The 21,966-nt window shown below is 47.6% G+C and overlaps 1 protein-coding gene across 5 annotated transcripts in view; it reads right to left on the reverse strand.

Annotated features, from left to right (window-relative positions):
- LOC126524341 (polyamine-transporting ATPase 13A3-like) overlaps window positions 1-21,966 on the reverse strand; it is a 358,071-nt gene that overhangs the window by 274,719 nt on the left and 61,386 nt on the right. For 4 of the 5 annotated variants that reach the window (XM_072287406.1, XM_072287408.1, XM_055067260.2 and 1 more), the window contains exons 2-3: window positions 9,432-9,585; window positions 1,486-1,653 (exon numbers count right to left, since the gene is read on the reverse strand). In XM_072287406.1, coding sequence (XP_072143507.1) covers window positions 1,486-1,653; window positions 9,432-9,509 — 246 coding nt within the window. In that variant the 5' untranslated portion in view covers window positions 9,510-9,585. Of the gene's footprint in view, window positions 1-1,485; window positions 1,654-9,431; window positions 9,586-21,966 lie in introns of those variants that run through there. The other variant, XM_072287407.1, reaches the window with a different exon arrangement.

Here is a 21,966-nt window from a genome sequence, read left to right on the forward strand (position 1 = left end):
GGTAATTTGAAGCCTACTAGACTTTAAATGCGTGAGAACGATGCCGGTGTGTCACAAATATTTGACAGCGCCTGCCGCTTAGATGTTTCGTGGTTGCCTCAGGTTGCCCGTGCACGAGCATGCGCTCTTATGCTTCATGTTTTACTCCCTACGCCAAGTGATCAGATAGTGAGCAGATTTACCATTTCATGCTGCTAATACAAAGACACCGGTTTTCTTTGTTGAATTAAAACCGATATAAGCAATATAGTTCACAACACATACACACACCACGACTGATAATGTGCGTACACCGCGGCTGATCAAACACGTGACATTTTTGCGCCCCCAAGAGATATTTCCGCCTATTGTAGCTACCGATGTACCGAAAGGCTTCCCTGACGACCTTATATGAACGGACATGGCGTAAATTTCACAAAGTAACATCTAAAACATCTCGAAATCGTTCCGCAGAACGCGACAGCAATACTTTCAAACAGCGCCGCACCGGATCGCCCAAGCCAGAGAGGAGGAAAGGCTCTACGCGGTTTATCCTCCTCGCCCGATGAAACGGTCTACAGGCAAGAACGATTAGGTGCTTGTGTCCAGAACGGGGGCAAACATATAGCTTCGATGTCCGGTCGCGGTGAGTCAGACTTCCTCGATTCTTCAGCGCCCATCGCCATGTTATATTAGTAGTAATTTGGCTAGTTGGCATTGATCAATGAAAGTGGGAATTGTAACTTGTAACTACCCGGCTTGATTAATAAAGACTGGACGATGCACTTCCCCGCTCTGTGCCTTCTTTGGTGATATCGGCGAGACTGAACATTTCGTTTGGCTATGCCCACAATTCGACGCAGAAAGGAAAGGGATGGTCGACAGCCTGCAAAAGAATAGTTTTTCGCACAAGACCTTTGAAGGCATTGTTTTCCCCGGAGAGCCCGCAGCAATCAGGAAGAGAGTGCGACGACAGCTGATTGACTTCAGGCAAGACACGAGGCTCTTCGACACCTGGCGACACATCCCTGATCTCCCCTCACAGGAGGCTCTTGCGGAACAATTGCCGGCAATGTATGACAAGCTAACCCAGCCTGCTGCACCACCATCATTATCTGTACTATTGTGTTTGTTTCCTTCGTCCCAATTGCACGTTTGAGAGACCATAGAGTGCAACGCAGTTACAGCATCAGATTGAAAAAAAGTGTAATTAGGAGTGATCTTTTCTTCATATCTGCAAGCAAAATAACTGTCGCTAGATATAAAACCGTAAACAAAATGATTCGTTGATCGCAAGCCAATCGCAAATGTTTTCAGCAGAATATTTTCGTATTTACTGTGAGACTAACCACCTCTGAAACAAAGCATGTGGGTTAAAAGGATAAATATCGCCTCAATGCATACATCATAATTAGGGTGATCTGCGGCTGATATTTAGCGCCGCCATTTACAATTGCATTTTTGAATGCGCAGTGGCTAAACCTCTGCTCCATTCCTGATGCTCACCTTGACGACTAGAACGGTAGCGTGTGAAAGCTGGCATGTGGTGCAGGTGATCTGAACGTACCACTCCGGCTTCCAGCTGGTCACGAGGGGTAACAGACCGAGCGTGAGAGCGCACAGCACACGGTACAGGCCGCTCCTCCATGAGCTGTAGGTGTAGCCGTATACCTCCTGTACGAGAATGCGCGCACGTGAATGAAGCGTTACCATGGCGATGTCACTTGCAGGTAAATCCATCGTGCCTACATGATTCCCCATTTTATGTTTTCATCTTTCCAAGTAGAAAACAAGGCACTTGCCATGCGAACTTGGGGTGCGCAAATATATCAGATTTGAAGACACGTTAAAGACTGCTTGTCAAACACGTGGTGTAATTATGGGCAGGCTTATAGTTGTGGTTAAGCGAGCTTGGCAGCCTTTTAAGAGCCTAACACCGAGCTGCGCATTCATTTCAAGCCCATGTTTGGCTTGGTCAAAGGAGAGGAGAAGGAAATGAAGGGAAATACAGGGCGTTTGGCCAGTGTAAGTACTGGCTGAATATCCTGTTCTGGGGAAACAAGTAAAGGGTATAAAAGGAGATAGAAAGAATAAAAAAAGTGAGAAGAAATGCACACACGAACTCGATGCAACGCGTTAATGCTTTCAAAGTTGGTCGCACAATTCACAAGTCCTTATGCCCTGTGCAGAGTTATTAAAAGTGCCGAAATCCATCAGGGCCACTGTCCTAGAACTTCTTCCTACATCAAGGGGCACTCGTATCGTTATTTCAGCCGTAGTAAAGGCAAGCCCTGGTGTGACAGCGTCCATGGAAAGGTAATGAGCACAAACACGCCAGGCGCTATCTTGACGCAAGTCAAGCACTGGCTTCATGTTAAGGCGCTTTTCTGAAGGTGGGCGTTAGTTTCGCCACTGCAGCTTTATTATTTCGCTTAATATTTCGCATGATAATATTTGCAAGGAACTAATTCCGCAAAACATTTAGGTGATTGTCACGTATTCATTTAATATAGAAAATAGTTTTGTCAAACGAAACATTGACAAACACGCTTGTGTTAGAATATTGTCGATCAATTTCTTGTCGCACGCTCTACATGTCAATCACTGCGCTTAACAAAAGGCCTAAAAGAAGTCCGACCTAGCAAGCACTTCAGTAAGCAAACAGTTGCAGTGACTAGGTACTGAGTAACGCGAGACAAACAAATCTTTCAGACAATTTTACTCCTTGGATAACAGACAAGTACGCTGATTGCCGCAGTATCTGCATTGCACAGGGCCGTATATCTACTTATATGGTGCGATTTTCTTCATTTTTTACCATGTATGGATACTTATACTTGTTTATGTTTCTCAGATGACCACTTTTCACCGACTAACAAATGTTAAACGTTATCCCTCGTCGTAGGATGCACCTGCATGTACCGGAAGTTTATCGAATGTTATCGATGGTTTAAATCATTGTCTATTATAACCGAACCTTGCGTAACATGATTGTATGCGCCGCACGAATTGTGGGCTACTTTCTGTAAGGCACGAGGGCACAAGTAATTACGCTGGCACCTTCTACGAATCATGAATACCAGACACGTTTGACCTGCTGATCAGTTTTCGACGATGGCCGACGGTGCTTGCCGCTATGGTAGTGTTTCAAGTGTCACGTCCAGTTGCGGGCACAGGTTCACACAAGAAGAAAAGCTAGTTTCGTGAGTCTCAGTTTTGCTGTATTCTGTTCTTCAACTACAACTACCACAAGGTGGAGGTGCCTTTTGTCCTCGTACCTGTCGCCCCCGTTCAAGCGCAAGTCTAGTCAAAAGCCTGAAGAGGACGCCAAAGCCGCTCTAGATCATCGACCTAGCTGCAGGCTACACACTTTGCCCCCGGAACACGGACTTCAATCTGAGACGACCAGGAAGAGCGTAGCCAAATCAACTACCACCATGACGAACCGAGCATCGGCTGCATCAATCGTATTGCAAAAACCTAGGTAACCACATATGTTGCGTGAAGCTTCGACCGACATTGTTGAAAGCTAGCTCGAAACATTCGAAACGGTTTCAAAGTTCAGCACCTACGACACTGAGGACAAGTTGCGCCATGTGTATTCCTTCTTGGGGGACGGCGCGAAGACTTGGTTTGAGAATCGGGAGGCCACTCTAACAAAGTTGGACTTGTTAAGAAGCCACTTCCTGAAGACGTTTAGGAGCATCGTTCGAGGAGAGAGAGTCAACCCACTACTAGAAGCACGAGTTCAGCTGCCCAGTGAAAACATTGCAATCTTTACAAAAGAGATTACCCGTCCTTTATGGCATGCCGACCGGAATATGCGAGGAGAAAGGAGTCATCTTCCTGATGCGGGGCGTAAAGCGGGGAACGTAAGGCCGGACTGATCTGAAGCCCGCCGAAGACCGTAGCAGAAATTTCGACAGAGGCAACGACGATTCAGAATAACCTGTAAATGCGAACTAGGCAATATAAACGCCAAGTACTTACGCCACGGTGCGAAATCCAAGCACTGGGTTCTGATAACCTCCGAGAGATCATCGTGACCATTGCGCTCGAAGTGCGCAACATGTTTCCTTCGTCGCATACTCTGGTGTTCTCGATCACTGACATGGTCAAGGACTTACTTCAACGCTCACATGAAGTTTCTGAAGTGTAGCCAGAATCACCGCCTCCCATGCCGGAAGCGATGAACTACGCCACCGTCGCCCGTTGTCAAGGTCTCCTTCCACGACCGTGCCGGTTCCTCGTAACTCCTATTGCCGCTACCGCCACCGCCAGCTCGCGTGGCCGTTGCCCAACGCAAATACCCAAATAAGAGAGACGTATAACGCACTCAAGAGCACTGCCCGCTTTGCTATCACTGCAGAGAAGCGGGCCACGTCTACCGCCGATGCCCGTGCAGGGAGATGAGACTACGAGGCAACGCAGGCGACGCGCTGCGTCCACAGCTTGGCGAACTACAACGTGACATCACCGACTACATCACCGTAAAATGGAACAAGACCTGATTACCCTACGTAACATCACTAGCACAAGGCAAATCAGCCGTGACCCGACGCCGTGCCCCAACCGCAACGCAAGACAAAGAACCACTGACCGCAACGTGCTTCTCAATGGCCACAGTCACCGTTCTTGTAGACAGTGGAGGCGGCTGATCCTTCATCAGCGGATTAATAGCCGCCAAGTTTAATAAAGTCAAGACAACATGGGGTGGCGCTCATGTTCCGACAGCTGGAGGAAACCTGATAACATTGATTGGAATTTGCGCGGCAAAAATTTGTTCATGACCAGACCTACCCTGCAACGTTCGTTGACCTCCTACAGTGCTCGCGAGACGTAATTCTTGGCATGGACTTCTGAGCCAACACTGCGCAACCATCGACCTGAAGTCGATGGTCGATAACGCTCCGATGACCATGCCATATCGTTGGTAAACTTTCTGAGTCACCACGCCTTGAGCGAGCTTGAAGATGAAATGAGGATACCGCCTCGCACCGGTGTCATCATTATCGTTGACACCAAAACACTCGAAGACTCCGAAGGCGTCATCGAGGACGACCAACACCTACTGCACCTACTGCTGGACCTCGAAATTTGCGTCGCCGGGGTAATCGGTCTAATGACTGGAGGAAAAGCTGCATAATTTCAGCCAGGCGTACAAATACCTCAGCAAGGGCACTACGATCGCATACATCGAGGAAGTTGTGGAAACTAGCAATGCCTTTGTCCTCTCGGATTCTGCCGCATTTACCCCGACGGCCATAATTTCCGAACCACCTTTCGACGTAAATCAGACTTTCCCCATCAGTAAGCAGCAACGGCCCCATAGTCTTCTCCGACGATAAAAATTCTGGTTTTTGATGTCATCGAGGATTCCACAAACACCAGTTGCTAGGCATTGCATAATAACTGAAGAATGCGCTCAGCCACGCCATCAAAGCCGTACCGAGTTTCAACACGGAAACGAGCAGCCATAAAGTAATAAGTTGATGAACTGCTACGCGATGAAATCATCCAGTTTTCGAAGAGCCTGCGGGCGCCTCCTGTAGTATTGGTGAAGATAGACAATGGAACCCTGTGTTTCTGCTTGGCTTACCGGCGACTCAGCAAAATCATGATGAGGGACGCATACACCTCCCAAATATCAACGACGTGTTGAATCGTCTCTACCCCGCTCAGTTCTCATCGATAGATAGCTAGACTGCCTACTGGCAAACTGAAGTCGATGAGAGAAATCATGAGAAGAGCGCTTTATCACGCCAGACGGCCTCTGCGAGTTCAATGTCATACCGTTCGGACTTTTCTTTGAACCTACTTTACGTCTACTTAGAGGACACCGTTGTCTTAGTCGGGAATTTCGACAAGCTTCGTAGGCGATTTGAGGCAGTGCTAGAGGCCATTAGGTCATGAGGGCTCACTCTGAAGACGGGAAAGTATCGATTCACTAAGCATGAGCTTCTGTTCCTAGACCACGCCATAAGAATATATAGAGTCCGTCCTGATTTGCACAAGACATCTCCCATCGTTGACTTTCCACAGCCCGCAGACAAGAAGGGAGTGCGCAATTTCCTTGGCATGTGTGCTTATTACAGGCACATGGTCAGACTTTTCACGCATCGCCGAACCTTTAACATACCTCACAACATCCAACATCGAGTTGAAGTGGGAAACGCCGCAAATTGAAACATTCGAAGAACTCAAACGGCGTCTGCAGTCACCACAGGTACTCGCCCATTTCGATGAACCAAAATCCACACTGAGAAAAGTAGCCTAGGCATCGGAGCTATCCTAGTCCAAAGGAAAGACGGATTTGAAATTATCGTGGTTTACGCTAGCTAGTCGCTGTCGAAAGCAGAAAGCAAATATTCTATGACATAAAAAGAATGCTTGGCCATCATTTGGGCTACCACAAAATTTTTTCTTTATTTTACGGGAGGTCCTTAAAAGTCATAAGAGACCACCATGCCTTGTGATGGCTGGCAAACTTAAAGGACCCTTCAGGATGCCGCGCGTGATGCAGCCTAAGACACCAGGAATTTGGCAACCGTCGTCTACAATTGGGGACAGAGGCATTCTGATGCAGACTGCCTATCACTCGCCCCCGTTTACCCGTCGCCACAAGACAACGAGGATGAGGACGCCTTCCTCGAGGCAATAAGCACGGAAGATTTCGCTGAAGAGCAGTGAGCAGACACGGAACTAAAACGCCACACCGGGTACTTGGAAGGCAGCAGAGACGTTGTTCCGTTATTGTCTTCGTTATACCAAAAAAGCGAGATACTCCTAAAAAACTTCTCACGAGTGCGTGCAACCTAACTTCTGGATGTGCTGTGAGCATTGCGTCCTGAGCTACTGCGAGCCCAACATGACGATCCGACTGCTCGGCACTTCGCATTCCCCCGTGCGCTATAGAGAATACAAGAGAAGCATTACTGGAAATGTCTGACCGCCGACGTCGCCCACTACACCAGGACACGCCAAGACTGCCAGCGACTCACGACACCAAAAAACAAGACTAGCGGGATTGCTGTAGCCGATCGAGCCACCTTGCCGACCATTCTATCAGATTTGAATTGACTTGTTGCGGCCATTTCCGATGTCAACGTACGCGAATAAATGTATCGTCATTGCTATGGACTAGGTTACCCGCTACGCCTCCTGGTTTGTCTAGGAGAGCAGCTTGTACTAAATACCAAAGAAATAAAAATAAATGGCACTGCAACCCAATGGTACTGCAGCCGAAGTAGAGAAAGCGTACATTAAAAGCATTGTGCTGCGATAACCAAGAAGTCCTGGTTAGAGCTGTGCACGGGCCGCAATTCTGAGCCCGCGCCCGGCCCTGGCCCTACACTACCACAGGCCCGGTCCGGCGCAACGCTAAAGAAGCCTGAGTTCGCCCGGCCTGGCCCGGCTCGGCCTTAGGCCGGGTTAAGGCCCGGTCCAGGCCCGGCCCACTCTTTCGCGATCGCATACCTCCTCACGCTCTTCGGCGGAAACCATCCGAAGGTGTCGAAATTGCGGGCACAACATTGTGGCCATCTTGTGCTCCATGGTCAGGATGACCTTCGTCCGTAGAAAGTAGTGGGCACGCTGCTGGAGCTTTGCCATTTCTGTGGCCTTTGGTGGTTCGGCTTGCCCACGAAGAACCCTTTCAAGCTTTGCAAAGTGCAATAGTTTTGCAAGTGCAATTCAAGTTTTGGAAAGTGCGAAGGGCCCCTATACGCCGCCGCTTGGCTAATTTGTATTTGTGGCAAAGGCGACCCCGCGTCCGCCGTACACAGACTTATCTTCGCTTCCCAAACACTTCCCTTCTCAGCCTTTTTACTGGGAGCTGCCTGCAAGCGACGGCTTTTCCAAAGCGTCGATACTTGGTAGAACCGAAAACGCATTCCGAGCCTCCGCTAGATTTCGTTTGCCTTTTGTTAGTGTTTGTACTTTTCTCCCGTCCCTGTAGATTCCATTTTTGATGAATAAATACATTGAACTTCCTGCTGTACCTACATGCGAGACGACAAGCATACTTTCGCATAAGGTACGCAGTCGAGATCAGGGAGCCCGACTGGGGAGTGCGAGACATAGAGACATAGTTTCTATATCTCGGGGAGTCCGCGACATAGAAAGCCTGGCCCGAGCCCGGCCCAAGCCCGAGTAAGAGAATCTCCAAATGGCCCGAGCCCGGCCCGTGGGCCGGACCGGGTCCGGGCTTTCGGGCCGGCCCGTGTCCGTGCACAGCTCTAGTCCTGATAGCCTACAGAGGACTTACCCAAGCCATTCAGCGATACAACTGAACAAGTTACCACAGGACAAGCGCCTACCATCCGCAGACGAATGGCCTGACTGAGTGACTGAATAAGACCCTCGCCGGCATGTTGTCCATGTACTTCGAAGTTGAACAAAAGACTTGAGAAGCGGTCCTTCCCCACGTAAGCTTCGCTTTTAAAGAGGCGGTGCAATGAACAACACAGATCACGTCATTTAATCTGGTTTACGGAAGCAACCCGACGGCGGCTCTCGACGACCTGCTGCCACACGCCACCGACAAAGAACATTTCGACGCCGCCGCCCTCCTGCAGCGCGCCGAAGAAGCACATCTGGCCCGCTGCAACTCAAGAGCCAGCAAAGGCCAGACAGCCAAAAGTACAATATTTGGCGAAACTACGTGGAATACCAGCCCGGGAACCGTGTTTGGGTTAGAGCCCTGATACATCGAGGTGGACGTAATGTTTCGCGCCGCTATTTCGGACCCTACAAGATCATACAATGTATTGGCGCACTGGGCTATGAAGTTGTGCCAGGGGGCATTTCGCAATCACAGTGGCGCCGCGCACAACCTCAAGTCGTCCACGTGGCGCGTCTTAAGCTTTTCGGCGCCCGATGACGAACTTCGGGACTGTTTCTTTGTTGCCTTGTTTTTTTTTTCTAGGGGTAGTTTTGTTTTTAGCTTTTGCGTTTGTTTGCAGCATCAGGACCACGATATTTAAGAGGTGGTCTTTGATGAGGATGAAGAATACAGTATAGCAAAAGTGTAAATAATGAAACTTGCTTGAATATTGGGCGACCTTGATTCCACAAATGCAAGGGACACTAAGCACGACGATAGCGAGGTGCACAGTCGGCGATTGTCGAAAAATTATCAGCAGGTCAAGCGCGTCGGCTTTCAAACATTGCGCGTCGAAGGTTCCAGTGTAATCGCAGGTGCCCGATTGCCTTCCGGAAAGTACTATACAATTCGCGTCGCGCATACGATCAGCTTACAGAAGATTCGGCAAGAACAGACAACGGCTAAAACTGTTATTTCGACATATGCAGGTGCGTCCTGTGCCGAGCGGTGATATTCAACATTTCTTAGCCGGTGAAAGCAGTAACCCTAAAAAAATAAAGTACGCCTCTACACGTACTTGTTGGTGGCTTTTGCTGTGAATACATAGGAGAAAAAATCTAATATTTACCAAGGGTTCATCAGCACCTTCACGAATGACCGCGGCGAATCCAAGAATTTCGTCTTCCGGCCGGACACCATACACCATGCTGTGGGCTCAGCGAGCAGCCCTCACCTCTTGATATCTCCCGGATGGCCTCTGCCGTACTCCGTCGGTGCTGATGCTGATAAGAAAGCGAAAACAAATATGTAGGTCCAACTCGCATTTCAGATTTGAAGCGCGGGATTGTAAAGTAGTTAATTTAATAGTGCACAACCTAATTTGATCCGCACAATTGCCATCACTTTAAATTTATGCTGCGTGTAATCTTGCTCAGCGTTTATGCAATGCAATGTTCAGAACTTTAGGTGCCTAAATTTAGTCACTACACCGTTTAAAAGCTATGCCGAAGTGTAAACAGCCCTTCAGGTGGATTATATGCAAACAAAGACACTGCGAGAGGTCGACAGAGCGACGTCACGGTACCCACGGCGGTATTTGATCCTTATCGCGGCAGGAATGGAGAAGAGAGGTGTATGACAAAGACAACACTTATGCGCTACATTAGTTGTGTCGCAGTGCAGACATGTAAGTAAATTTAAGGATCCTGTAGTGCTTGTGTCCCTGTGGCACAAATTCATTCTAGTGAAATGCCAAGAATGGCAAGGTATATGTATAGCGCAACAAAACAAAGACAAGAAGAAATGAAGACGAAGACAAGCGCTTGTCTTCGTCACTGTTTCTTCTTGCGTCGTTGTTTTCTTGCGCTATACAGGTACCTTTCAGTGAGGACTGACCAAAAAAGCCCATATCGCCACCCTCACCAAGAATTGGCACCTACGTATTACATTGCCTGCCGAGCTCCATTATTTCTCTTAATATCAATTAGAATATCGACTATCCCCGTTTGCTCTCTGGTCCACGCTAATTTTTTTCTGTCTCTTAACGTTACGCCTAACATTCCTCGTTCCATCGCTCTTTGCGCGGTCCTTAACTGGTTCTCAAGCTTCTTGGTCAATCTCCAAGTTTCTGCCCCATATGTTAGCGCCGCCAGAATGCATTGATTGTACACCTTTTTTTGAATTATAATGGTACGCTTCTAGTCAGGACCTGACGTTGCTTGCCGTATGCGCTCCAACGCACTTTTATTCTTCTGTAAATTTCCTTTGCATGATCAAGGTTCCTCGTGAGTAATTGACCTAGGTAAACGTACTCCTTCACAGGCTCTAGAGGCTTACTGGCGATCCTGAACTTGTGTTCCCTTGCCCGCCTATTGATCATTATCTTTGTGTTCTGCAAAATAATATTCAAGCGCACCCTTACACTCTCTCTGTTAAGGTCCTCAATCATTTCTTTTAACTCGTCCCCAGTGTTGCTGAACTTGACAATGTCATCTGCGAACCGAAGGTTGCTCAGACAGCCACCGATGATTCTCACTCCTAAGGCTTCCCAGTTTAATAGCTTGAATACTTCTCCCAAGCATGCAGTGAATAACATTGGAGAGATTGTGTCTTTGTGCGCGACCCTTTCTTGATAGGTAACTTCCTACTTTTCTCGGGGAGATCCAAGGTAGCTGCGAAATCTTTGTAGATATTTCCTAAGATATTCACGTATGCCTCCTGATTGATTTCCCCCCCCCCCCCCCCATTGATTTAAAACTTTATTATTCCAACGATCTGGGGTGCCCGCCTCTTCACCTACAGGAAGGTAGGGCGAGGGGAGGACGAAGCCGTCCCCGCGTGTTGAGGATGGTGAGTCTTCGTGGCCTCAAAGACAAGGCGGATTGCTCGACGCTGGTCGTCTTCTTCAGCCTCGCTGTGGAGCAAGGCCTCCCAGGCTTCTCTACTGTCAAAGTTTTCCTTGGCCTCTGGGGAGCCAGCACATTCCCATATTATATGGTCTAGCATACCTTTCTCCTCACAAGTTTTGCAGAGAGCTTCGTTATAGTCCCTCATCTGACTTAAGTAGATCCAATATTGTGATGTATAATTGTTTCCCTGGAGGCGTCGCCAAATGCGAGGGTCCTCCAGAGTAAGAGACCGATGCGGAGGCGGAAAGATTCTTCTTTCGGCTTTGTAATAATGTACAGTTTCCCTGTACGTGATGATGTTATCTTTGACTCCTAGAACTAACTGGCTGCTCTAGAGTTGCCCCGTGGTAGAGTGCTCGGGCGAGCTCGTGAACGGCTCCGTTACCCGGGACTTCTTCATATGTTCCTTAATTACATAATTGCTCGAAAACTGCTGGTATCTCTACTGAATCATATGCCTTTTCATAATCTATGAAAGCTTCATTACTTGATTGATGACATGGGTGTGACCCATTGTAGATTATCCCTTCCTGAAGCCTGCCTGTGCTCTCGATTGAATGAAGTCAAGCGTTGCCCTTATTTGATTGGAAATTATCTTGGTGAATATTTTATAGAATGCTCAGAGTAAGTTAATGGGCCTGTAATATAACATTTCTTTAACGTCTCGCTTTTTGTGAATTAGTATAATGCTGGTGTTTTTCCAGTTCGCTGGAACCCTTGATGTCGTGAGACATTTCATATAAAGAGCCACAAGCTTTTCAAGCAGGTTATCCCATCCATCTTTGAACTAATCGACCGTTATTCCATCTTCTACCGCTTTTGCCCGGTTCATGTCTTGCAAGGCCCTTCTAACTTCATCGCTAGTTATGGAAGGAGCCTCTGTATACTGCTCATTACTAGTACGAATGGAGGTAGCGTGGCTTCTTTGGGTACTGTACAGGTCAGAATGAAATTGTTCCACTGCTTTTACTATATCTTCGAAATTACTAATGATATTACCCTGCTCATATTTCAGTGCCTACATCTTGGCTTGTCATATGCTAAGTTTTGTTTCACTGATGTCATGCTGCGTCCATTTTTTACTGCTTCCTCAGTCTTTCTCACGTTATAATTTCGAATATCCCTTAGATTCTCTTATCCCTTACATATCACTTACATACTAAAATTTTAATTTCTTACCCTTAATATCCCGTACAATCTATAAAACGGAACAAAAAATTTACCGATGATTACGATACTGCCTTACGCGAAATTTGAGCGCAGCTCTATACGTCATTTCATTTCGCGATGTGTTCGCTAGCGCAGACAACCTGTCTCGTGCGGCATGTTCCAAACAAAGCAAAGCGTAGCACGTCTTCCTCGCTAATCGGAAGATCCTGAGAGCCAGCGCGTTGGTGACGCGTGGCTGTGGTTTACAGCAGCCGCCGCAGACAGGCCTACGCTCACGTAGCGCATTGTTTCCATACAGATGACGCGCGCTAGCCTGGCGCCGTATGGTAGCCATCGTCACCGCATCGTCTTGCGCGGCACTACACTTTTCTTACGCTGTCGTTCCGCCAACGACTAGAGCGGCCCTTCGTCGCGGGAAACCGTGCCACCGGTGTCAGCGGCGACAGCTCCAAGGGAACATCACATCGAGCCTTACTCGTAGCCGCTCGCGATTCCCTCTTGCAGGAGCAGATATCCACGTCACACACTCTTGTACCGCGGACTGTCCTCAGCAGCTGACGCCACGGGTGAGCGTAGCCGTCCCACCACAGGGCGCCCTGCCCCCCCTCTCATCTCGGAACCTCAGATACGATCGCTTACGCGGCTACGGATGCTTAGGCCGCCCGCAACTTAGTGCGTGAGCAAGCCACCTCCCCTCCGAGGGCCAGTCCTCCGCTTTCCGCCTCATGGTTTCGCTGCGCCCTCCTCCTGCGCTATCGCCTCTGTCTCATCTTCCTCGGAGCTCCACATTCGCTTTCACTCTCCGCGGCGCTCGTTCGCGTGGTGACGCCGACGCCATCAGACAAGGCGGTTGCTAGCCGCAGAAACGGGTGCGTAACAGCTGCGCTCTAACAGAAACAGTCGCTGGTTCATACTTTATTGCATTATTTCATCTGGGTACAGAGACCAGGTGAGGCAGGAAAGACTCTCTAGCGTACTATACGAGAGTCAAAGTAGCACCGTCTAAATCCCTCTGTATTCATACAAAACCAAGATATGCTCTCCTTGAAAGAGTTTCCTGATAATACTTCTTTGGTGGGCCTGGTGAAGACATCCAGGAAAGAAAATTGTAGTAACTTGATCAGTGTAAGGAAAGCTTCAAAAATTATGCAGATCTAATGCACATGTCGTAATCTATGTGAAGTGAAGTTTTCGTGAAGCCGTTACTAACATGCTATAAATATGCTCCATTTACACGTATATTGTGCGCCTTTGCCTTAAACTGACGCAAGTTGGTGTTTCGTGCACCCGTACAATGGCATATAAAAATTACATATTGGCGTGTATTCGTAGTGTCTTTTTATTGAAAATGGTAAAATTATGGGGTTTTACTTGCCAAAACCACTTTCTGATTATGAGGCACGCCGTAGTGGAGGACTCCACAATTTACGACCGTCTAGGGTGCTTTAACGTGCCCCTAAATGGATGTACGTGGACGTTTTCACATTTCCGCCCCACCTTCAAATGTAGGCGCCTCAGTCGTGACTCGATCCCGCGACCTCGTGCTTAGCAGCCCAACACTATAGCCACTAGGCAAAAACGGCGGTTATTTATGTAAAATGTACCAGCCGCTTCTTGGCCGATCACCCGTTGAGGTTATATACCGTAGGAGGGAACTTATGATCATCACCACTCGACGAAAAGATCTAGTCAGGGACGCTATAATATGTTCTGCCCATTTCTTGGCCGGCCCTCCGTTGTGGGTATGTGCCATTGTATGGAACTCATCTTCAAGTATATCAACACGTGGACACGCTTCGTGAACGATACCCCGTTGTGCGGATGTGTCATGGTATGTATACATATAGCATACGCGCTTCGGTATCCATCCCCCGATGAGGGTATGTGTCGTTGTAAGGAAGTCGTCATCACTATTTGAACACGCCGACGCGCTTCTTGGCCGATTCCCCGATGTGACTCTGTCATTGTATGAAAATTGTCATAACCCTTATCAACACGCTGACACGCTTCGTGGCTGATGCCGCGTTGTGGGTGTGTGTCACTGTATGGAAGTTGTCATAATTATCAGCATCATCAGCCTGGCTACGCCCACTGCAGGGAAAAGGGCTCTCCCATATTTCTACCCCGCTCATGTGCTAATTGTGGCTATGTTGCCCCTGCAAACTTCTTAATCTCATCCGCCCACCTTACTTTCTGCCGCCGCCTACTACGCTTCCTTTCTCTTGGAATACAGTCCGTAACCCTTAATGACCACCGGTTATCTTCCCCCCTTATTACATGCGCTGCCCATGCCCCATTTCTTTTTCTTTATTTCAACTAAGGTGCCACTAACTCGAGTTTCTTCTGCTCTCTTCTTACCCCCCTCCCTCGTTAACGTTACACCCATCATTATTTTTTTCCATAGCTCGTTGCTTCATCCTGAATTTAAGTAGAACCCTTTTTGTGAGCCTCCAGGTTTCTGCCCCGTAGTTCAGAACTAGTAACACACAGCTGTTATACACTTTTCTCGTGACGAATAATGGCTACCTGCTGTTCATCATCTGAGAATCCCTGCAAAACCCACCCCAGCCCATTCCTATTCATCTGATTATTTCAGTCTCATGATCCGCATCCACGGTCACCACCTTCTTTAAGTAGATATATTACCGTACCAATTCCAATGCCTCGCTACCTATCGTAAGGTGCTATTCTCTTCTTAGACTTTTAAACATTCCTTTAGGTTTCTACAGATTAGTTTTTAGACCCACCCTTCTGCTTTGCCTGTCCAGGTCAGTGAGCATGCATTGGAATTGGTCCCCTAAATTACTAAGCAAGGCAATATCATCAGCGAATAGCAAGTTACTAAGGTATTCTCCATTAACTTTTATCCGCAATTCTTCCTATAACCATTATCAACACGCTGGCGCGCTCCGTGGCCGATGCGTCGTTGTGGGTATGTGTCATTGTATGGAAATTGTCATAACCGTTATCAACACGAAGACGCGCTTCGTTGCTGATGCCGTGTTGTGGGTACGTGTCATTGTATGGAACTCATCATCAACATTATCTACATGTGGACCCGCTTCAAGGCCGATCCCTCGTTGTGGGTATGTGTCATTGTATGGAAAGTGTCATAACCATTATTAACACGCTGACGCGCTTCGTGACCAATCCCTCGTTGTGGGTATGTCATTGTCTGTAAATCATCATAACCATTATCAACACGCTGGCGCGCTCCGTGGACGATGGCACATTGTGGGTATGTGTCATTGTATGGAAATTGTCACAATCATTATCAACACGCTGACGCGTTTCGTGGCTGATCCTTGTTCTGGGTATGTGTCATTGTATGGAAATCGTCATCACCATTATCTACATGCGGACGCGCTTCGTGGCCGATCCCTCGTTGTGGGTATGTGTCATTGCATGGAAAGTGTCATAAGCATTATTAACATGCTGACGCGCTTCGTGACCAATCCCTCGTTGTGGGTATGTCATTGTCTGGAAATCGTCATAACCATTATCAACACGCTGGCGCGCTCCGTGGACGATGCCACTTGTTGTGGGTATGTGTCATAGTATGGAATATGTCATCACCATTATCTACATGCGGACGCGCATCGTGGCCGATCCCTCGTTGTGGGTATGTGTCATTGTATGAAAATTGTCATCACCATTATCTACATGCGGACGCGCTTCAAGGCCCATCCCCCGATGTGAGTATGTGTAATTGTATAAAAATTGTCATACCCATTATCAAGACGCGGACGTGCTTCGTGGCTGATGCAGCGTTGTTGGTACGTGTCATTGTATGGAAATTGTCACAACCGTTATCAATACGCTGACGCGTTTCGTGGCTGATCCCTCGTTGTGGGTATGTGTCATTGTATGGAAATTGTCATAGCCATTATCAACACGCACACGCACTTCGTTGCTGATGCCGCGTTGTGGGTATGTGTCATTGTATGGAAATTGTCACAACCATTATCAACACGCTGACGCGCTTCGTGGCTGATGCAGCGTTGTGGGTATGTGTCATCGTATGGAAATCGTCATAACCATTTTCAACATGCTGACGCGCTCCGTGGACGTTGCCGCATTGTGGGTATGCGTCATTGTATGGAAATTGTCATACCCATTATCGACGCGCGGACGCGCTTCGTGGCTGATGCAGCGTTGTGGGTATGTGTCATTGTATGGAAATTGTCATAACCAATATGAACACGCGGACGCGCTTCGTGACCGATCCCTCGTTGGGGGTATGTGTCATTGTATGGAAATCATCATCACCATTATCTACATGCCAGTGGCGTAGCCAGAAATTTCGTTCGGGGGCAGGGGGGATGGCCGACGTTGCCGCTCGGTCTCCTCCTTGTAGAAATTTTAGAAGAATCAAATATATGAACGATAACTAACTCCATTATAAAAATTTGCCAGAGATTTGCCAGAGATTCTGCAAACGAATTCTTGAGCGCTACACACTGTGAAGACAAGTAAAATATGTATTTCTTTTATAAAACATATACTCGTATGTATGTAAAATTGTGCCCGAAATAACTGATATCAATGCTTCTATGTTTTTGTCTACTTAATAAGTAAAGGAAATATCACACGAACCTTAGAACTATATCAGTTCGAAACGAGCAAAGGAGTGCATGCCACTCATATGAAAAATTTTAATGCTGTGAAGTGAACAATTTGAAGAAATATATGTTAATGAAACTTTGTCATTTAGGAACCTTGCTTACATTTTTGAACATATTCAACAGCTAGGGAAAAATCTCAAGGACGCTGTTCTTTGTCCATCCCAATGTATTTCACAGGAGCAGTTGTCACTGGTCGTGTATTGTGATTAATTTCATCATAACTTGTAGTTGCAACAGAGAGAACATATAAAAACAAGGAGTTCTGCAAAATATACGAGGTCGAGTCAAAAGAAAGTGAGCGAATGCAAATATATGATAAACGGGGTACGTTATTTAAAGTAGTCTCCACGATGACTTTGACATTTGTTCCACTGACTAAGGACTCGCGTGATTTCAGTCTCATAAAACTGCTTGGGTTGCTGCTTCAAAAGGTCTGTAACTGATTCTCACGTCATCGTCCGACACGAACCTGGTTTGCTTGAGCTGTTCTTTTTTTTTTTTTCAAATGCCCCAAGAAGTGGAAGTCGCAAGGCATCAGGAATGGGCTGTATGGCGGATATTGCAGCTTTTCTAACTTGAACTTTGCGAGTTTTGTGTTAACAACATCAGCGACGTGGGGACGGGCATTGTCGTGGAGCAAGATGACCCCATTACTCAATTTTTCGGGTCTTTTGCTCTTGATTGCCACACGCAGCCGATCAGGCGTTTCACAATATCGGAAACGATTGATAGGCTCTCCAGGTTTAGCAAATTCGACCAGTAATGGCCCCTGACAATAAAAAAAAAGTCAACGACACCTTTTCGGCGGAAATGACGGCCTTTGATTTCTTTGGGGGGATAATTCGAATGTTCCCACTGTAAGCTTTGCCGTCATTGTTTCAGGCTCGTAGTAGCAGCAACCATGATTCGTCCGTGGTCACAATTGCAGACAAGCAGTCGTCACCCTCATTGTGATACCAGATCAGATGAGTCAAGGCAGCGCCGAACCTCTCCGTCTTCCGGCGGTGGCTCAAAATCTTGGGCATCCATTGAGCACACAAGGGCCGATAACCAGGATGTTCATGAATTGTTCGTGTGAACTGAACCGTGACTGACGTTCACAAGCTTTGCCAGTTCATCGATACTTATCCCACGTTCTTGTCTAATCAGTTCATCAAGCTTAGCGATTGTGTTGGAAGTGATGGCGCAGCGGCTTCGTCCCGGTGTTAGATCGTCTTTGCAGCTTTCAAGTCCTTCTTTGAACTGTTTCCTCCAACGCTTCACAGTGGCCAATGAAATGAATTGTTCAACGTAAAGGCAGCCATATAGCTACTAATTTCGTTTTGGGAAATACCTTGAGCTGTCAAAAACCTCACAAGACCACGCTGCTCAACTTTTGAAGTGTCCACTGGGTCATGCAACCATGTTCAACCCAGTGTGTGAGAGCATTAAAGAACATTTATACTCACACCTGCAGTGTCACTTTTCTAAATGAGAGATGCGTGTGTGCTACGCGCATGCCTCACAGATAATAAACAGAACCATTAGTGCGCGGGGTGGATTGGCTCACTTTCATTTCACTTGACCTCGTACATTAAAAATGCGAAGATCCAATGGAATAGACAAGTGCGAAGACACAGCTTGACAAAGGGCGAACAATTGTCAGTGGGAACAAAGTTCACTGCACATGTACACCAAACCTTGCAACAAGATGTTTAAATATAGGTATGAGTCTCCAATAAATCTATGTATCTCAGAAATAGTCACACTATATAATGCCTCAAACAAGGCAAATAAACATGTGGCGCATCACAGAATAGCAGATCAGAGAACCTAAGCCTCCCCCCCCCCCCCGCTCTCTCTCACCGCTTCCCCTGATGTATCGCCCTCGGCGGAAAGCTCTGTGCGCTTTCCTTCCTTGCGCACACAAGACTGAGCCACCATCGTCGGCTCTTCCATGCCACCCCGGCCCCCAACCTACGCTTTCACTGGCACATACAGCGTGCCGCGCGTGGTCACGAACTTATCGCCTTTCGGACTTTATACAGAACATGAGGGCGATGGTGATGCTAGGAATGCGCCTGGAGTATCCGTAACACTGCTATCGCAATATTATAATAAGAGTATCCGGCATATGAAGCATCCCGTGGCCCATTACTTTCCGCAAAAGAAACAGTAACAAAAACGAACTTTCAGCGTGCGACAATTCTCTGCGCCGCAAAAGTGCCCTTATTTTTTATTCTTTTGTGGGGCCGGGGCACTAAAATGGAAGAACACAAAGAAAAACATGTTGGCCGCAATCGAATGCCTAGTTTGGGCACCTAATGTGGCTACCGAAAGAACATCGAAGAAAGCGTGAGACGCTTGGTCCACACAGAACGATACGCATACTGGCAGGTATCCTACACTGGCGGGATATGACTTTCCGGAGAAGTTTCACTCAAGCGAACGTGTTTCAATCCGTCGAGACCCCACAGTGATGGCGGCGAGCGACCATTGTTTCTTTTTCTCGTATGCTAGGCAGAAAGCGTCCAAAGCTCTGCCAGGGGAAAATGCACTCGTCTAGACAAAAATGAACGCGCACCGAAGTGCACCGTGCAGTGTACGGGGCAACACGAGAAAAACGCATGCATTTTGGCTGGATCTGGCAGCCCACGGGTGGCGACAACAAGAAAATTCAAGAGGCTCAATAAGTCCTTGCGAGTAAAATTCAAAGTAGAAAAATAAATAAGAATGTAGTTACCTTTGCTGGCTTCAGTGTCTTGACATGGATGCGTTGGCGCAGGTGAAAAAATGTTGATAATCTTTGTTGTGACATGGCGGCACAAATGAACCAGCACAAAGTTACTTCTCATCGGACCTCGCTGCTTGCTTTGTCAACTTGTCTCATAGTGTGTTGATTTGGCTTGTCTCGTTGTATGGTGGAATGCATGAATTTAGAAAATTTACTGCACCTTTGGCGTCAAATGCTCATAACACTAAAGCCACAAAGCTCCGAAATTAAAAATCTAGATCACGAGTTTAGAAAGGTCAATGCATCCTTCGCATCAAAAGTTCCTGAAAACGGTATACCAATAAAGTTTCGGAATTCAAATCCATGCGCTCCATAGATTCCGTGGCTTCCGCGAGATGCCGCGACGAGCCCGCTCGCCATCAAAACACCCTTGAAACTTTGTTCTCGGAATGGGCTCCTTGAGTTATGTGACTTCCTGTGCGTGGGCGCTGCTGCGAAATCCAGCCTGAGTTCGCAATGTTCGTGCTGAAATGTCTGTTCGACCATGAAAAATGCATTCTAGACAAAATCCAGAATGATTTCCGACGCCGGGGGTTGTTTTGGTTGGCGGTACATGACAGCACGATAATATTTCGCGGGGGAGGGGGGGCTGAAGCCCCATGAGCGACCCCCCCCCCCCTGGCTACGCCTCTGCTACATGCGGACGCGATTCATGGCCCATCCCTCTATGTGAGTATGTGTCATCGTATGCAAATTGTCTTAACCATTATCAAAACGTGGACGCGCTTCATGGCCAATCCCTCGTTGTGGGCATGTGTAATTGTGTGGAAAAAGTCATCGCCTATAGGAAGACGAGGACGCGCTTCGTGGCCGATCCCCCAATGTGGGTGTATGGCATAGTATAGAAATCACAATGATTATCAACACATGCCGATTCTGTGAAATATCCACTTAGGATCGTATGTACCACCCGTTACTTGGCCAGTGCCCTATATCGGGTATGTGCTATGGTATGAAAATCGGAATCGTAATCAACACGCGGACATGCTTCTTCGCCGGTTCCCTGTTGTGGGTATGTGCCAAACTATGGAAATTATCATGTTGACGAACATGCGGACACGCTTGGTGACCACACGAGGCGGCATCCAGCAAAACATAGTAGACACCGCTGTTCTTGACGGATCCCCCGCTCTGGGTATGTGCCATAGTACTAAATTTGTTATCATCAACCCACGGCGATCATTAATTAAAATTGAATTACGGGGTTTTACGTGCCAAAACCACTTTCTGATTATGAGGCACGCCATTGTAGAGGACTCAGGAAATTTCGACCATCTGGCCTAGTGGCATTGTCGCAATATGTACAGCCCGCTTCTTGGCCAATCCCCTGTTGTGGGTACGCGCCATTGTATGGAAATCGTTATCATCATCAACACGGCGACCACCTCAATGGCCTAGTGGCATTGGCGCGATATGTACAGCCCGCTTCTTGGCCAATCCCCCGTTGTAGGTGTGTGCCAGAGTATAAAAATTGTTGCCATCATCAACACACGGCGATCACCTCAATGGCCTAGTGGCATTGTCACGATATGTACAGCCCGCATCTTGGCCAATCCCCCGTTGTGGTTATGCGCCTGTAACGAATTTGTTTACTGTCTTATTTAACAGGCCGAGGTGTTGCTTCAGTTCCATAAATGAACAAAGCCAGCTGCAACTTAAGACACACAAAAAACACACTTTATAATGCAGAAATAAAAGCAGTGGCAAACAGCGTTATGGGGTTGAGTCTACAATATACCAACATATTGCCAAGAAGGGAATCATTGCGTGATTGCCTTGCAAGAACTCGAACAAATTCAATACATAAACGAGTGGCTTAACAAAGCCCTGGCAAATGTACAGAGTTAACTCCAGAGTCTGAGTTCATCTCATCAAAACTGTGGAAAGAAAAAGTCAATCGGTTGTTTCTTTATCCTGGTTAGAAGTGCGCAGGGCGTGGGCAGCACAGTGACGCTCGCAGAAGCTCGAGAACGGCCGACCGGTGCAGCTGTCGGAACGCCGCCCCGTCTCCGCAACACCGGCAGAGACGCCACAGGTCGTGAGGAAACCACAACACGTCTGGGTGCAGGCCTTTACGACACCAGGTCCAGGATCCCGTCAAGCCCGCGCCTCCGCATCCCAGCAGCCTTTCTCGAACGGTCTCTGCTTGCGTCGTGCCTGGTAGACACCAGGCTATCGGGGATGCTT

This window comes from Dermacentor andersoni, chromosome 3 (assembly GCF_023375885.2).
Source record: "Dermacentor andersoni chromosome 3, qqDerAnde1_hic_scaffold, whole genome shotgun sequence".
In the NCBI taxonomy this organism is placed as follows: domain Eukaryota; kingdom Metazoa; phylum Arthropoda; class Arachnida; order Ixodida; family Ixodidae; genus Dermacentor; species Dermacentor andersoni.